At 36.9% G+C, this 14,337-nt stretch overlaps 1 protein-coding gene across 1 annotated transcript in view; it reads right to left on the bottom strand.

Annotated features, from left to right (window-relative positions):
- Positions 1-14,337, bottom strand: part of LOC131973180 (copine-8-like) — a 116,446-nt gene that overhangs the window by 8,726 nt on the left and 93,383 nt on the right. The window contains exons 16-18 of the mRNA XM_059335066.1: positions 10,872-10,999; positions 4,012-4,114; positions 2,343-2,400 (exon numbers count right to left, since the gene is read on the bottom strand). Of these exons, the coding sequence (XP_059191049.1) occupies positions 2,343-2,400; positions 4,012-4,114; positions 10,872-10,999 (289 nt within the window). The remainder of the gene's footprint in view (positions 1-2,342; positions 2,401-4,011; positions 4,115-10,871; positions 11,000-14,337) is intronic.

Here is a 14,337-nt window from a genome sequence, read left to right on the forward strand (position 1 = left end):
TCGGCAGGCCGGAGCGGCCATGTTGGAGCCAACACGGCACGCACTTAGTCTGTTTTAATGTGCCGGAGCCATTAGCGTGCCACTGGGTTACATTTCCTTGGAGTGTTGGTAATGCCAAACGTGGCATGAGTACACAGGGTTTGCGTCGCTGGGTGTGAAGCCATCGGGCCGTGAGCTGCACACGACCGCACACAAAGAGGGGAAAACATGCGAGGATATGTGTAAGCAGAGGCAACGATGTGCACCACGGGGACATCATGCAGCCGTGCACACTGGCTTTATAAGCGTGACAAACGTTGAATCCCGCTGCAGACTAATTGCTCATCGTGAGTGAGCTTGTTTCTGCAGAGGAGCTGCTGCTGCGTTGAGTTGTAAACACGACAACAGAGGAGGAGCGGGGCCAGAGACCACTACCCACTGAGCAGCTTGACCTCGTTTTTAGAGGGAGACAAGGGAGCTTTAAGGGGGAGACAGCAGGTCAATAGTAGATGCTACATAATAGTGTATACACCATGGGCCAATTGCGGCCCTCGTGACTATATTTTGTGGCCCCCACGTTGATATGAAAGTTTAATGTGAGTTTTATATGAATGGCACTTTACCGTGTTGTTTGTAGAAGGTCCCTTTAATTCCTTTTTTTAGTAATTTTGTGTCTTTTTTGGTAATTTTGTGTCTTTTTAAATAATTTTGTTACTTTTTTAATAATTTTGTGTGTTTTTGGTAATTTTGTGTCTTTTTAAAATAATTTTGTGTCTTTTTTAATAATTTTGTGTATTTTTTGGAAATTCTGTGTCTTTTTTGGTCATTTTGTTTCCTCTTTATTTTGTTTTTTTCTGTCATTTTGTGTCTTTTTTGGTCATTTTGTGTCTTTTTTGGTAATTCTGTGTATTTTTTGTCATTTTGTGTCTTTTTTGTCATTTTGTGTCTTTTTTAAGTAATTTAGTGTTTTTATCAGTCATTTTGTGTCTTTTTTGGTAATTTTGTGTTATTTTTTGGTCATTTTGTGTAATTGTTTTGGTAATTTTGTGTCATTTTTCTGTCATTTTGTGTCTTTTTTAAGTAATTTAGTGTTTTTATCAGTCATTTTGTGTCTTTTTTGGTAATTTTGTGTTATTTTTTGGTCATTTTGTGTAATTGTTTTGGTAATTTTGTGTCATTTTTCTGTCATTTTGTGTCTTTTTTTAGTCATTTTGTGTATTTTTTGGGTCATTTTGTGTCTTTTTTAAGTAATTTAGTTTTTTTTCTGTCATTTTGTGTCTTTCTTTTTTAGTCATTTTGTGTCTATTTTTTGGTCATTTTGATACTGCCTCCAGCAGCCCCCAGGTAATTTAAGTTTGAGACCCCTGGTGTACACCATCTGAAAGCTGAGAACCTGAATATGTATTTTAGATGCAACTCAGCACTCTGTGACTGTGAAGTGTTTCTAGTCACACATCTGTAACACGATTTGTGAAATAATTAGGAGGGAACTATATTTTGACCATTTCCACGCTTAATTAAGCTGCTTGGTGCTTAATTTGACATTTTTTTGGCACTTTAGAATTAATAAAAACTGTAAAAAATCCCTCCAAAATACAAAATCAAGACACCAAGTCCTTGAGGATAAAATAATGCTGGCTGCATTTGTTTTCAAAATGACATTTTGGAGATTTCTGCAAGAATTGCATTTTTCAGTGATTGCATGGCGAGCACTTGTGTTGCCTGCTGAGAAAGCCCCTTATTGTGAATCTAGTGTGTCAGCCATTCATCCTCTGAATGCTCCAGGTCTCTAGTTTGTGGTTGTAAAGTTTCATGAGGCTGTGATTATCCTAGAGGTCACAGCAGCTCATTTTATACACTGAGCTCAAGTTTCACTCACTAACATCATCACGCATTAAGAAAATTGGACTCATTGAATCCACAAGAGTCTCAGCTTTCCAGTCAGACCCGATTTTTGCAGCTCACACATAACTAAATTGTACTGCATGAGTAAAAAGCCATGTTTGTTTTTGTTTTTTTACCTTAAACACCATTGGATTAGCATAAAGTGGGCGTGTCTGTAAAGAGGAGACTCGTGGGCATACCTTTAACTTAAAGGGGATAACAGAAAAAAGAGAACTACAAAAAAGCAGCACAAATGATAATTTTTCCCTTCCACTTAACCTCAGAGTCAGTGGGAGGAGGACGGGGAAATTAAGGGGGAGGAGAAGAAAAGAAGAGCTGCACACGGAAGGGCTGAACCATGTGGGAGGCGAGATAGGAAGCAGAAGGATTACTGCATGCAAATAAACACACATCTACACACACACACACACACACACACACACAGAAAAGCATGCACATGTGATCTGCACCCCGCTTACCATCAAATTCCGCTGGTCCAACCCCAACTATTATAATTGACATGGGCAAAGAAGCAGCCTGTAAAGGGTGGAAGGAGACAAAATAGGCTCATCAAAGGCGTGGAAAGAAGCAACGCTCGTCCTTTTCACATTTCGCTATCTTAAACGCCGCAGGCTGTCAGTGAAATACCCCCAGTGAATTACTAACTGTAAGCTAACAATCCATAGAAAGCAAGCTCAATGGCAAAAAAAAATTCAATGCCATTGTTGAGACAGACGGGCTTCGTCCAAATCCATCTGCCCGGAATCATAAAGCCTCTCGTCCGGCCAGAGTTTTCTAATTTCATGCATCTACAACTTTTTTTACTAAATCTCCCAAAGCTTGACAGCTTAAGAATGACTCCCATTTACATCTTCTTCTGCCCTGAGCTGCAGCTGAACTCCCGCCCTGCGCTGCAATATTGTTTATTAAATCTTAGCCGAGTGGGACGACAAAGTACAGTTGGAATGATGAATGAATGATGTTTTTTTTTTAAGTGTTTCATAACTTCCCGTGGTTATTAGATGGACGCCCACAAATTGCCTGAGATATGAGGGGCACGGAGCCTCCGCGGGCTAGTAAATAATTACTCTCAAATCTTACTTTACAATAACATTACATCACATGGAGGAGAGAGGAGAAAGAGGAGCGAGAGGAGCGAGAGCCGACTGAGGCTCCAAGTATATGAGAAATCGTTACACACATTAACTCCGATCGCTGTAATTAGAAAGCAGTTATTAGAGCTGAACGGAGCAGGATTGGGAGGCTGACCAGGCCACTCCACCTCCTCTCTCCTCCTCTCTCTTCTCATTAGTGAAGACGAGGAGAAGCGAGGGAGCGAGGGAGGGAGGGAGGGAGGGAGGGAGGCACTAAAAGAGAAGGACAGCTTTTCATATTCTCCATGTTGTTTGGTTTATTAGGAGCTCCATTAGTGGCTTAATCAGAGCCGGCCCTGCAGGGCTCCTCACACGTTTTACAGTAAATTAAAGGAGTGAATACGAGCTTACAGTACACGGACCGCTACTGCAGTGTTGTAGTACTCGAGATCCGTGTTGTTGGAATAGAAAATAGAATATATTTGATCAAAATGACTCATTTCATAAAATAACTTGGGACAATATAACCATGTAGTTGTTTTTCTGAATTCGTATAATTTAACCACTTATTACACACAGTGTGTGGGATATGCCAAAATCACGTACATCCAATGAAAAAAAACAGTATAAAATGAAGGAAAACACATTTTAGGAGACTTTTCATTGTACTGATATGTGTGTAAATTTTTGGCCATTTATAATAAGACCTCAGAGTTTCATTATTTTTGCTCCATTTTCATGATGACTGAGCCATTCTGATGAGGACACCGTAATAAAATTTGGTTACCTGAACCACAAAGAATTTTTGTGCACAACTACAAAAAAAAGGAAACATAGCACAACTTGTAAATTCTGCAAAGCAACGCTAACGGAGACGGCTGGGACTGGTCTTGGTATTGACTTGGTCTGGGTTTAGGTTGTCTTGACTACAACACTGCGCTACTGTAAAAATGCTTTTTTTTAAGTCGTGCAAAACGCTCTCCTGTCTTACCAATAAAAGTTTGAACAACAAAACATACAGTACATAGATTAGAGTTTAAATCTGGTACTGTACATTGACGATGGACTCCTTGGTCTGGGCCATGTCGGTGATCACGCCGTCAGAGATGATGAGCAGGATGAAGTACTGAGAGCCGTCCGTCACTGCTGACGCATACCTGACAGGAAGAGAGAGAGAGGGAGAGAACGGGGGGTCAGAGGTCAAACAGACAAAAATAAAAAGCTCCTCGGTAAGAGAAACCCACCCACTCAGAACTGGTTTCGTCTTAAGTGGGAGATGTTAGAATCGGCTTTCACTCCTGGGACGAATGAGTCACGCGGTAGTCACAGGTATAAATCAGCTGCAGAGATCACAGACTGTACAGTCTCCACTTCCTCTTACTGTACAGAAGAGAAGCAAAAATATCCCGGATACGACCGCTGCCACCCTCAGACGTCATTTGAAGTCTGACCCAATCAACACAGGACACTAGTCTGGTATAGTCTGGTTTATCGCATCAAATATTTATTTTAAAACCAAATGTACCAGAAAAATTTGCACTTTGACAGAAGATAAGAATAAGAATGACCTAAAATGACAGAAACTGTGAAGGATAGGGATAGTTTTAAAACTATTATTTGTTAAAAACATCAGTGACTTTGCAGAAAAGTGTTCAACAAACATTTAAAGTTTAATTCCTCTGTTGAACTGCAGGTGAAGGGGGCACATCCTGCCCTCATCCTGAGCAAGGCTCACTTCTTCTACTTGGCTGTGCTGCCAATTTATTTAATCTATTTAAACATCACTGAACTTCTATGTATCACATTTTTACTGAACTATATGTCACTTTCTGTAGTCACGTCCTCGTAACTACTTTACTTCTGGCATTTACGTGCTTTTATTTACTGTTTAAACTGTCTTTTATAACGCCTTACCAGGATGTTTTTTGCCCTAAACTCAAATCTTTGGTTTTGTAACCTAAATTCAATGAAACTGACGCCTTTTTTCCACAGCGAACCTTACGTTAATGTAGTAGTCATATCGTCCTCAACACTATCAGATTTAAAGCATTTACATGCATTTTTAAAAAAATATTTAAACTGTCTTGTAAACAGACTATCTGTGTTTAAATCTCTTCTTAAAAACCCATCTATTCTCTTTGGCTTCTGACACCACATAGAGTGTTGATTTTATGATTTTATGTGTATACATGCATATTTTAGTTTGTGCGGGCAGTGCATTTCATTTATTTTATTTTATTTTATTTTATTTAATTGTTCTACTTCCTCTTTTTCATTGTGCTTTTATTGTGTTATCTATTTATTGAGTTTATCTTTTTGTGCAGCACTTTGGAAACCTTGTGTTTACTAAAATAGTGCAATATAAATAAAGTGGATCGGATTGGACTGTCTTTTATAATGCCTTACCAAAAATATTTTTCTCAACACATCTCTGTTAAGACTCAAATGGGTGGTATTAACAAACAACCTATTCTAACAACGTTTTGGTTGGAGATCTTGTTATTTGACTCATCCACTAACATGTAGTGGGTGGAGTTTATAACCTATACTGCAGCCGGCCACCAGGGGGCGCTCCACATGTTTTGGCTTCACTTTTCAGGAGCTGTCAGCCATCTTTTAAGCATCTTTTAGATAATTTCGCCCCTTTTCTTTCATGATGCTATGACTGTAAAAATAAAAAAATGTGGTATCATCTTTCACTTAGCAGAACTGCTTATATTATGTGAGATTTATGTAATAATGTCAAATTATGTTTGCCAAATGAGTGTGTTTTTGAGTAATAAGAAAAAAAAAATAGCAGTTTAACCGTAAGCTTGGCTTCGTTAAAAAAAAAAAAAAAAAAATCTAATATAACAGAGGTTTTCCACCAACAGTAGGATACAGTTGAAGACTTTATTTGCCTTATCAGTCATTTAAAATGTACTTTATAAGCGGACATTTCACAATTTATTTAGTTCTTCTGATAAATTATTCAAAGCAGAACTCCAATTGAATAAAATCATGATTAAAATATTGCTTCAACTGCTGATGGGGGTGGTTTGTGATGTCAAACAGCAACATTACACATCTTACTATAGTTTACAGAAGAACACTTAAAGTTACATATTGGCCAAAATGAAAAGAGATTCCCTCTGAGTAATACATTATGATTTAAAAGTATAATCTGTGTAACAGGGAACCCAGATCTGTTAAATTGACAAATTTGTTAATGGAGTCTGGCACGTTTGTGACGTAGCAGAAAACAGCAGAGAGACTCACTCCTCTACTGTTCTGTAAAGGAAGTCTATCAACCGTTTAATAAAATTGCATGCTTATTTTGGCAGTAAAAGGGTAAAAGAGACGCAGACAGACTGATGGCACTTCCTTTAACATTTTATTACCATTAAAACAGATATTCTGACTTTTCTTTTCTTCTGGAATCTACCTCTCTATATTCATTTAGAAAGGGCACTCCGCTGATTTAACGCATCAGGACCAATTAACTGGCTATAAGAGTACTACTCAACCTTTAAAACAGTTGTAAAAACGTCTGGAGGAGCTTTCTAAAGTCTGAAGATGTCATCACGTCACAGTTATCTTGGCTGGAGTTTGGAGGCTTTTATCAAGAAATACTGCAAAGGTTTTTTTTTTCGTGCAGTATTTGCAATTTGCCTTGTTTTTTTCTCCAGTTTCCTCCCTTTATTGTAAAGCACTTTGAGCCCCACCCCTGCATGAGAAGTGCTGTATAAATGAAGTTATAAACTGTAGGCACAGAGTTTAGGATCAGGATATTATTCTTGATTTCTGTCTCACTCAAGCCCACCAACTAAATGGGAGCACAAAATTAACTTGCTGGAGTAATTCTACTAAGCGCCCCTCCACTGCTGCTGCAATTAACTTACCAAATAATGTTCCACATTAGGTTATTACACCTCAGTGATCAATAAAATCCGTCCTAGTTTATCAAAGACAAATGGTCCAATTACAGTGTAAGTATTACTGCTCTGTGCAAATAATGCACTTCATGTAAAATGACCAGTAGTGGAAGAAGTATTAAGATCTCTTACTGCAGTAAAAGTACCAATACCACACTGTGAAATTACTCCACTACAAGTAAAAGTCCTACATTCAAAACAAGTAAAAGTACAAAAGTATCAGCATCAAAATGTACTTAAAGTATCAAAGTTAAAAAAAAAATGTTATGCAGATTGTTCTATATATTCTAAATACATTATTATATTATTTGTACTGATGCATTTACATTTACATAAGCAGTGTTTTATTAATTTTAACTCCTTAATATACTGTTATGAGGTTAAATTAAAAAACAGGTCTAATCTCTTTAAATGAATCATGTTTTTTATGTTATACATTAATTATAATAATATATTTTATTTGTAATGCACTTTACATTAGAGGAAATCTCAAAGTGCTACAGGTTAAAAGCATAACAGTCTAATTATAAAAAGGATAAATAAAAAAAAGGAAAAACAGCTAAAAACAGAAGAAAAAGTATACATACTGTGATGAGGTTTAATTTAAAAACAGGTCTAATCTCTTCAAATTAATCATGTTTTTTTAATGTAAAATCTCAATCTGAAAAGTAACTAAAGCTGTAAAAAGTACAATATTTGTCTCTAAAATGTAGTGGAGTAGAAGTATAAAGTAACATAAATTATATATAAATTATACTTTAGTTACAGTCCACCACTGAAAATTTGTGTTTTTCTAGTTATTGATAGTGAAAAATAAGATTTTTGCATTGCAAGCATTAAGTACATAGTGACATTTAGATGTTTTTTGCCACTTTTAAAACCTTTAATGAAACAGGATGTATTGAAAAGAGAGAGTTTTTGCTTTATACTGGCAGTTTTTCTGTTATATAAACCTGTGTGAAATGTCCCAGGACCATATTTGGAGAGTATATGTTATGCACAACAGTCTTACGCACGTACAGTCATAATTAGGAATCTGACGTGACTCGGTGTCACTATGTTTCCGTGGTGTCTTCCTGGGTTTTAGTCAGATGCTCCGGAGAAGCTGAACAATGCAGCTATTCTCAGGCTGAGTGGGTGGACGGAGAGAGAGAGAGAGAGAGAGAGAGAGAGAGAGAGAGAGAGAGAGAGAGAGAGAGAGAGAGAGAGCGAGAGAGAGAGAGAGAGAGAGAGAGAGAGAGAGAGAGATGGGTTTTGAAAGCTGATGATGAAAGGTGGGAGAAGTGCTTGTTACAGTCAATCTTAAAGGATCATGAGACAAGATCTGGAAATAGGGAACGTCAGGTGGAAGCCGGAAAATTCTGCACTACAAACCTGCACGCTGCTTTCTATCAGGGCTGATGTGAGAAAGTGCTGCTGACAGGTGCTGCAATATTATCTGCTCTAAATATTTAAAACGGTCTAGGAGCAGCTTTTTATAATTTGTTGTTGCAATAAAAAATTGAACCGCACTCGGGGGCGCGCATGTCTCTCGTTAATGGTGTTTTTTTTTAATAGTGAAGCAGTGTGTTTTCTACTCGTGTCTACAAGGATTCATTTACTGCTTATTTGTGAAATGGTGGGAGGTGAGACATCGACTGTTATTTACAGCGCTGCTTCTGTTTCTGCTTCTGTGTCTCGGAGTTTTCGGTTTCTCTAAACTTTCTTGGTGCCTTCGCCTGCTCCTTAAAGGGACAGTTCACATTTTTTAAATGTTTTTGGTTGCATGAGGCTCAGAGGGAGGCAGTCGACTCTCTGACCAGTGTTACACTTTTAACCCATGTGATGTCTTATGGGTCAAAAATGACCTGCCATTTAACCCCCTAAATCGTGGGTTTCAAACTCGCGGCCCGCGGGCCAATTGTGGCAGTCGTGATGATATTTTGTGGCCCCCACCTTGATATGAAAGTTAAATGTGAGTTTTATATGAATGGCACTTTACCGTGTTGTGTGTGGAAGGTCCCTTTATTGCGCTTGCTGGAGCTTTGTTTCACTTGTTTCTATGACGACGTTAACAAAATAAAGGCGGCTTCTACCCGACCATTTATTATCTGCCGTGTTGTTGTTACCGGAAGAAGTGGAAATGTTATGTAATTTCATTTTGTGTCTTTTTGGTAATTTAGTTTTTTTCTGTCATTTTGTGTCTTTTTTTAGTAATTTTGTGTCTTTTTTAAATAATTTAGGTTTTTTTTCTGTCATTTTGTGTCTTTTTTAAGTAATTTAGTTTTTTTTCTGTCATTTTGTGTCTTTTTTTGGTCATTTTGATACTACCTCCAGTGGCCCCCAGGTAATTTGAGTTTGAGAACCCTGCACTAAATGATCTTTTTTCAACTTGATATTCAATTACTTTTCCTAGTATGACCCCAACATGAGAAAAAGTAAAATATTGCCTTTGTTCATATTTCCATGAAAGCTGTAGGCTACACTAACAGGGTTCAAATCTTGTCTTAGGGCTGATATTAAATCATTTTCATACCACAAAAACCATAAAAACAATGCATGCATGCGGGCATATATTCATGCATGCTTGCTAAAAAATATTTTTACACCTATGCATTACCTTTAGCAATAAAAATAACAAAATATAAACCCCTTTAGTAAAACAGTAAACCATTTATGACAGGTAGGCTGTAATAAAAACGAGTGGACTCCACTGATTAAATCCAGTTTTTCTGCACTGTAAAGAGGGAAAACCTCAATTTTCAAAAGGTTTGTGATGGCAAAATATCTTTCAAGTACCATTTGATAATGTACTATTTCAATTTGTGAGTAGGGATTGGACTGTATGAATTTAATAATGAATGTTATACTTATGAATTTAATAACGCATTTGAATAATTGCTGATGATGTTTTAATGATGTCTACAATGTTTCATTGTTTTTACATTATCATTGTTATGTGAATTTAAAATTTTTTTGGACCCCAGGAAGACTAGTTCATCCCATTTTGGTGACAGCTAATGGGGATCCTTTTAACAATAAACAATATTGTGCAAACTAAAGCTGTTATCTCTGCTCTTGTCAAAGCCACCAGACTCAATCAACAAAAACAGGAACTTTCCTCAGAGAAAACAGGAGTTGCTGCCTTGATCGTTTAGTATGTTTGTGTTATTTGTGGGGCGGCTGTGGCTCAGTTGGTAGAGCATTTGTCCAGTAACTGGAAGCTGGCAGCTACATGTCGAAGTATCCTTAAACAAGATACTGAATCCATGCTGCGTCCATCGGTGTGTGAATGAATTCCCAATGGTGGCAGGTGGCACCAGTGTGCCCTGGTAGCCTCGGCCAGCAGTATGAATGTGTGTGTGAATGAGCGTAGTGTTTAGTGTAAAGCGCTTTGGATAAAAGCCCTATATAAGTGCACCCCATTTACCATTTTGTGGGAGTTTAGTGAATCTGAAGCAACCCTTTAAAACACCAAAGTCACAGAATAACAGAAACTAACAAACAGATTTAGGCTACATAATTAATGTTTCTGTCAATGGAGTTTGGTGGCTTTGACAAAGGCTTCAGTTAATGCACGTACACTTAAACAGGGCAGACTGCAGCCATCTGCAGTAGATCAAACACTGACTAGAGATACTACAAACACTTGAATAAATGTGTACTGTCCCTTTAAGACAGCCATCAGTCATCGTGCAACAGGTCAGCAGATTGTTGTGACGCGTCCAAACCAGCACAGAGAGTATTGATTCCTCTTTGGAGCGATTAGCACATTTATTTTAATCTTCTCCCTTTGCTTCACAGATAACTGTCCAGCTGCCCACACACACACACACACACACACACACACACACACACACACACACAGTGTCTGCAGCTCCACCACAGCAGATTGCTCTGACATGAATTTCTGCAGCAGAACAGTGAATTTTCACGGTGCCATTGTCCTCCTTGTGACATTTTTTCCTGTGTGTCAGCCCACGTGTTCCCCGTCCCCCGGCTGTGATTACAGAGGACCTACCTGGCCACATGGTTAATAACAGGGGAGAAGTGGGTGGGTCCGTAGAGACGCACGGATTTGAGACTCTGGTAATAGGCCTCCATCACTCCCTCGATGCCGCTGCAGTATGGGTTCTGTGGATTACCGTTCTGCACAAAAAAAAGACAAAAAACATGAATAAAGAGGCTGAAAATAACTGAACTTTAGATGCAAAAAAAAATGTTCACACTAGGGATGGGAATAACTAATCGATGAACGATTAATGGTCAGAATTTGGTCAAAGATGTGGAATTTTTAATTGATCTGTGTTTTTTTTAAATTTTATCTCTGACTGCGTATCAGTATCACTGAACTGAATAATGCTGAGCGTTCAGTTCTGTGTCTGTACATCAATAAGCCAATGAGCTGAGAAATAAGTTGGATAAAGCTACAGTTTGCGAACTGAAAGTCGCAACAACAATGATAAAACACACAGAAATATCAACTGTAGTATCAATGTGAGCAAAGCTAGCTTACTGTATCAAACCTTGCTAGCATGAATTACTGAGTTTAATTTGATCCAAAACGTATTGAAACACAAAACACATTTAAATATGAAGATTAGTGTGACAACATAAAACATTGAACTCCTTGGTGTTATTTTTACAGTTTAATCTCACTGAGTTAGTTTTACGATCGAAAGGATCAAGTCTTTTTTCGTCCTTTCAAAATAAAAGCGCCCGTTATCACAACAGGCTTTTGCATAGTACTGTATAAATATCTTTTATTTTGCCCATGTGTGCATGTTTTTATACATACTGGAATATGTATAAAAACACTGAAATAAGAAAAAAAAGAGAGGAATAAGGATAAGATCAAACTCGTAGATGTTTAGACAGTTGCAGTGTTTTACCAGCGATGGCACATTTTTGTTTACCATTTCAATATTAATCTGAATTAATAGACAATGGACAACTTTATTCTCTGTTTTGCACTATTTTCCTGGTCATCTTTGCAAATGTTTAATTTATCTGCACATTAATTTGCCTGCAAATGTTTAATTTAACAGTTTAACTATCTTTCTTGTTCATTGTAATGCCTGGTACACCAAAAGGTACATTTGTTTGGACAAATATAATGATAACAACAAAATAGCTCATAATAACTTAATCTAAGAGCTGATATCTAGACATTTTCCATGGTTTTCTTGATAATGATTGAATAATTTTGGTTATTATCAAGAAAACGTGTAGATATCAGCTCTTAAATTAAACTCTTGTGAGCTATTTTTGTTATTATCATTATATTTGTCCAAACAAATGTACCTTTAGTTGTACCAGGCATTAAAATGAACAAGAAATTGAAAAAAAATGGTGGTCTAATAATTGTTTCCATGACTGTAGATGCTCGAATTGGCAGGTTTCTTCTAAACGCCCATCCCTAGCTCAGACTGTGTAGAAAGGATAAGAAGACCTTGGGGTGTCTTGATTTCTGAAGATATTGCTTCTGGGATGGCACCAACTAACAGTTCATTTACATAAAACAAGTCACCGTCATTGATTTAATGCCAGCCAGCTAATATGTTGAAAAATGTGTTAAATACATTCAAGGAGAACTGGAATAACTTGCTCCCACAACGTCTCTGTGGCATAGTTTGAAACGACTGTCAGGACATTTTAATACGATGCATCAAAGTTAAAATTAAATTGAACAAAGTTTGTTTTGATCTTCAGACACAGTGTGGCTAAAATAATAAGAAACAAAACTATTAGAATATTTTATATCCATTTATGGGAAAGAGGCCGGGATGGAATTACATTTTATTTTCCAAACAGACATGTTTTGGCTGCAAATTGCAGGATAACAGGATTACACGCATACCCGGAGACATCAAAAAACGGCCACCCGAGGGCCAAAACATCAATAATACTCCAATATTATCAAAACATATTACCCAGTGTAAGAGGCACTGGAGGGTTGCAACCCCTGAGGATGTGAAATCCAATCTAATATTAAACATATTTTAGGGAAATGTCGACAGTTTAATTCCCTTGTTGCAGCATTTCAGTAAAGGACATCCTGAGGCGAGACATTTCACGTTTTTCACTCTGCGTGAGGAATGGAGGAGCATCCATTGTTGTGAGATACAATTAGTTTACAACAGAGGTTACCAGGACCAATCGTGACGCTAAATCATATTATAATGAGTTTGCTGTAAATCCCTGTTTTATGCTACCTATACATCAGAAGACTTTGGAAAGATTTGTAAAACAACAGCTGCTCACATCTAAAGACAAGTGTTTAGTTTTTAGACAGACTGTGAATCTTGCAGGTTAACTATTTACAAGACTACAACTAGATTCTTTTAGCATTTATTTCCTACCATGCAATTTTTTTCCCCCTCATGCTCTTACACAATGTAGGAGAAGCAGCTTTTGGCTCCAGCTGCTCTAGTGTGTGCAGTGGTTTGTGTTGAAAAAAAAAAAAAAACAACAAAAAGAAGAGAAGACGCCATAAATGCCCCTCACAAAGCTGAAAAAGGGTTTCTGTTTTTCTGACATGAAAAGTTGACTATTTTACAGTAAAAATAGACATAAGGAACATTTAGAAATCAATTCATAATATACATTTATGTCCTATTTAACCCTCTGGAGTCCACGAAAGCACCGGCACAAAACTTCTTCATGACGTTGCAACATAAAAACGAAGCAGCATGGAGCCCTGCTGTCAGCTTTTTTTTTCAAATTTTGCAGTTTGCATTCAGCATTTTTAATGCAATCTTTTGTCTTTAATGTTTTTTTGTGTGATTTGTGTGTTTTTATGTGTTTTTTGTGTGTTTTTATGTGTTTTTTGTAAATTTTTGTGTTTTTGTGTGTGTTTTATGTGTGTTTTTTGTAATTTTTTGGGTGGTTTTTGTATTAGAAAAAAGTGTGTTTTTGGTGTGTTTTTGTGGGTTTTAAGTGTGTTTTTATGTGGGGGGTTTTGTAAAAAATTTATTTTTTATGTGTTTTTGGTATTTTGTGTGTGTTTTTTTTTGTGTTGAAAATGTTGATCCAGTAAGTCAAAAATGAAAAAAATAATAATCAGGTCATATAGGTGAGATTGTGCTGAAAACAATACCAACATGGCATGGTGAACACTTTTTAAGTTGTTTATACAGGCAGAATGAAAAGGAGTCAAAAACCAACAAAATAACCCCAAACTCCAAAGGGTTAATTATAATTTGTTTAATTGAATAATTATACTTATCAGCTCTATCAACTTTCATTTAGTTAATCATACATTAATCATCGATTATTTATTACTTATTTATGTATACATTTATTTAAACATTTTAACTGCGTCTCCTTACTGTTCTCTTTACTAAGAAACATCTAAATATATGACATCACTATATTTTTATTTAGGACTGAGCATATTAGCATTATTGTGATGTTCCTTTACTACGTCAAAGTGGTTTTACTGCCCGGTCTGGAACCAGGAAAAATCGCATGGTAGGAAAAAAATG

The sequence above is a fragment of the Centropristis striata genome, chromosome 6, assembly GCF_030273125.1.
Source record: "Centropristis striata isolate RG_2023a ecotype Rhode Island chromosome 6, C.striata_1.0, whole genome shotgun sequence".
Taxonomy (NCBI): domain Eukaryota; kingdom Metazoa; phylum Chordata; class Actinopteri; order Perciformes; family Serranidae; genus Centropristis; species Centropristis striata.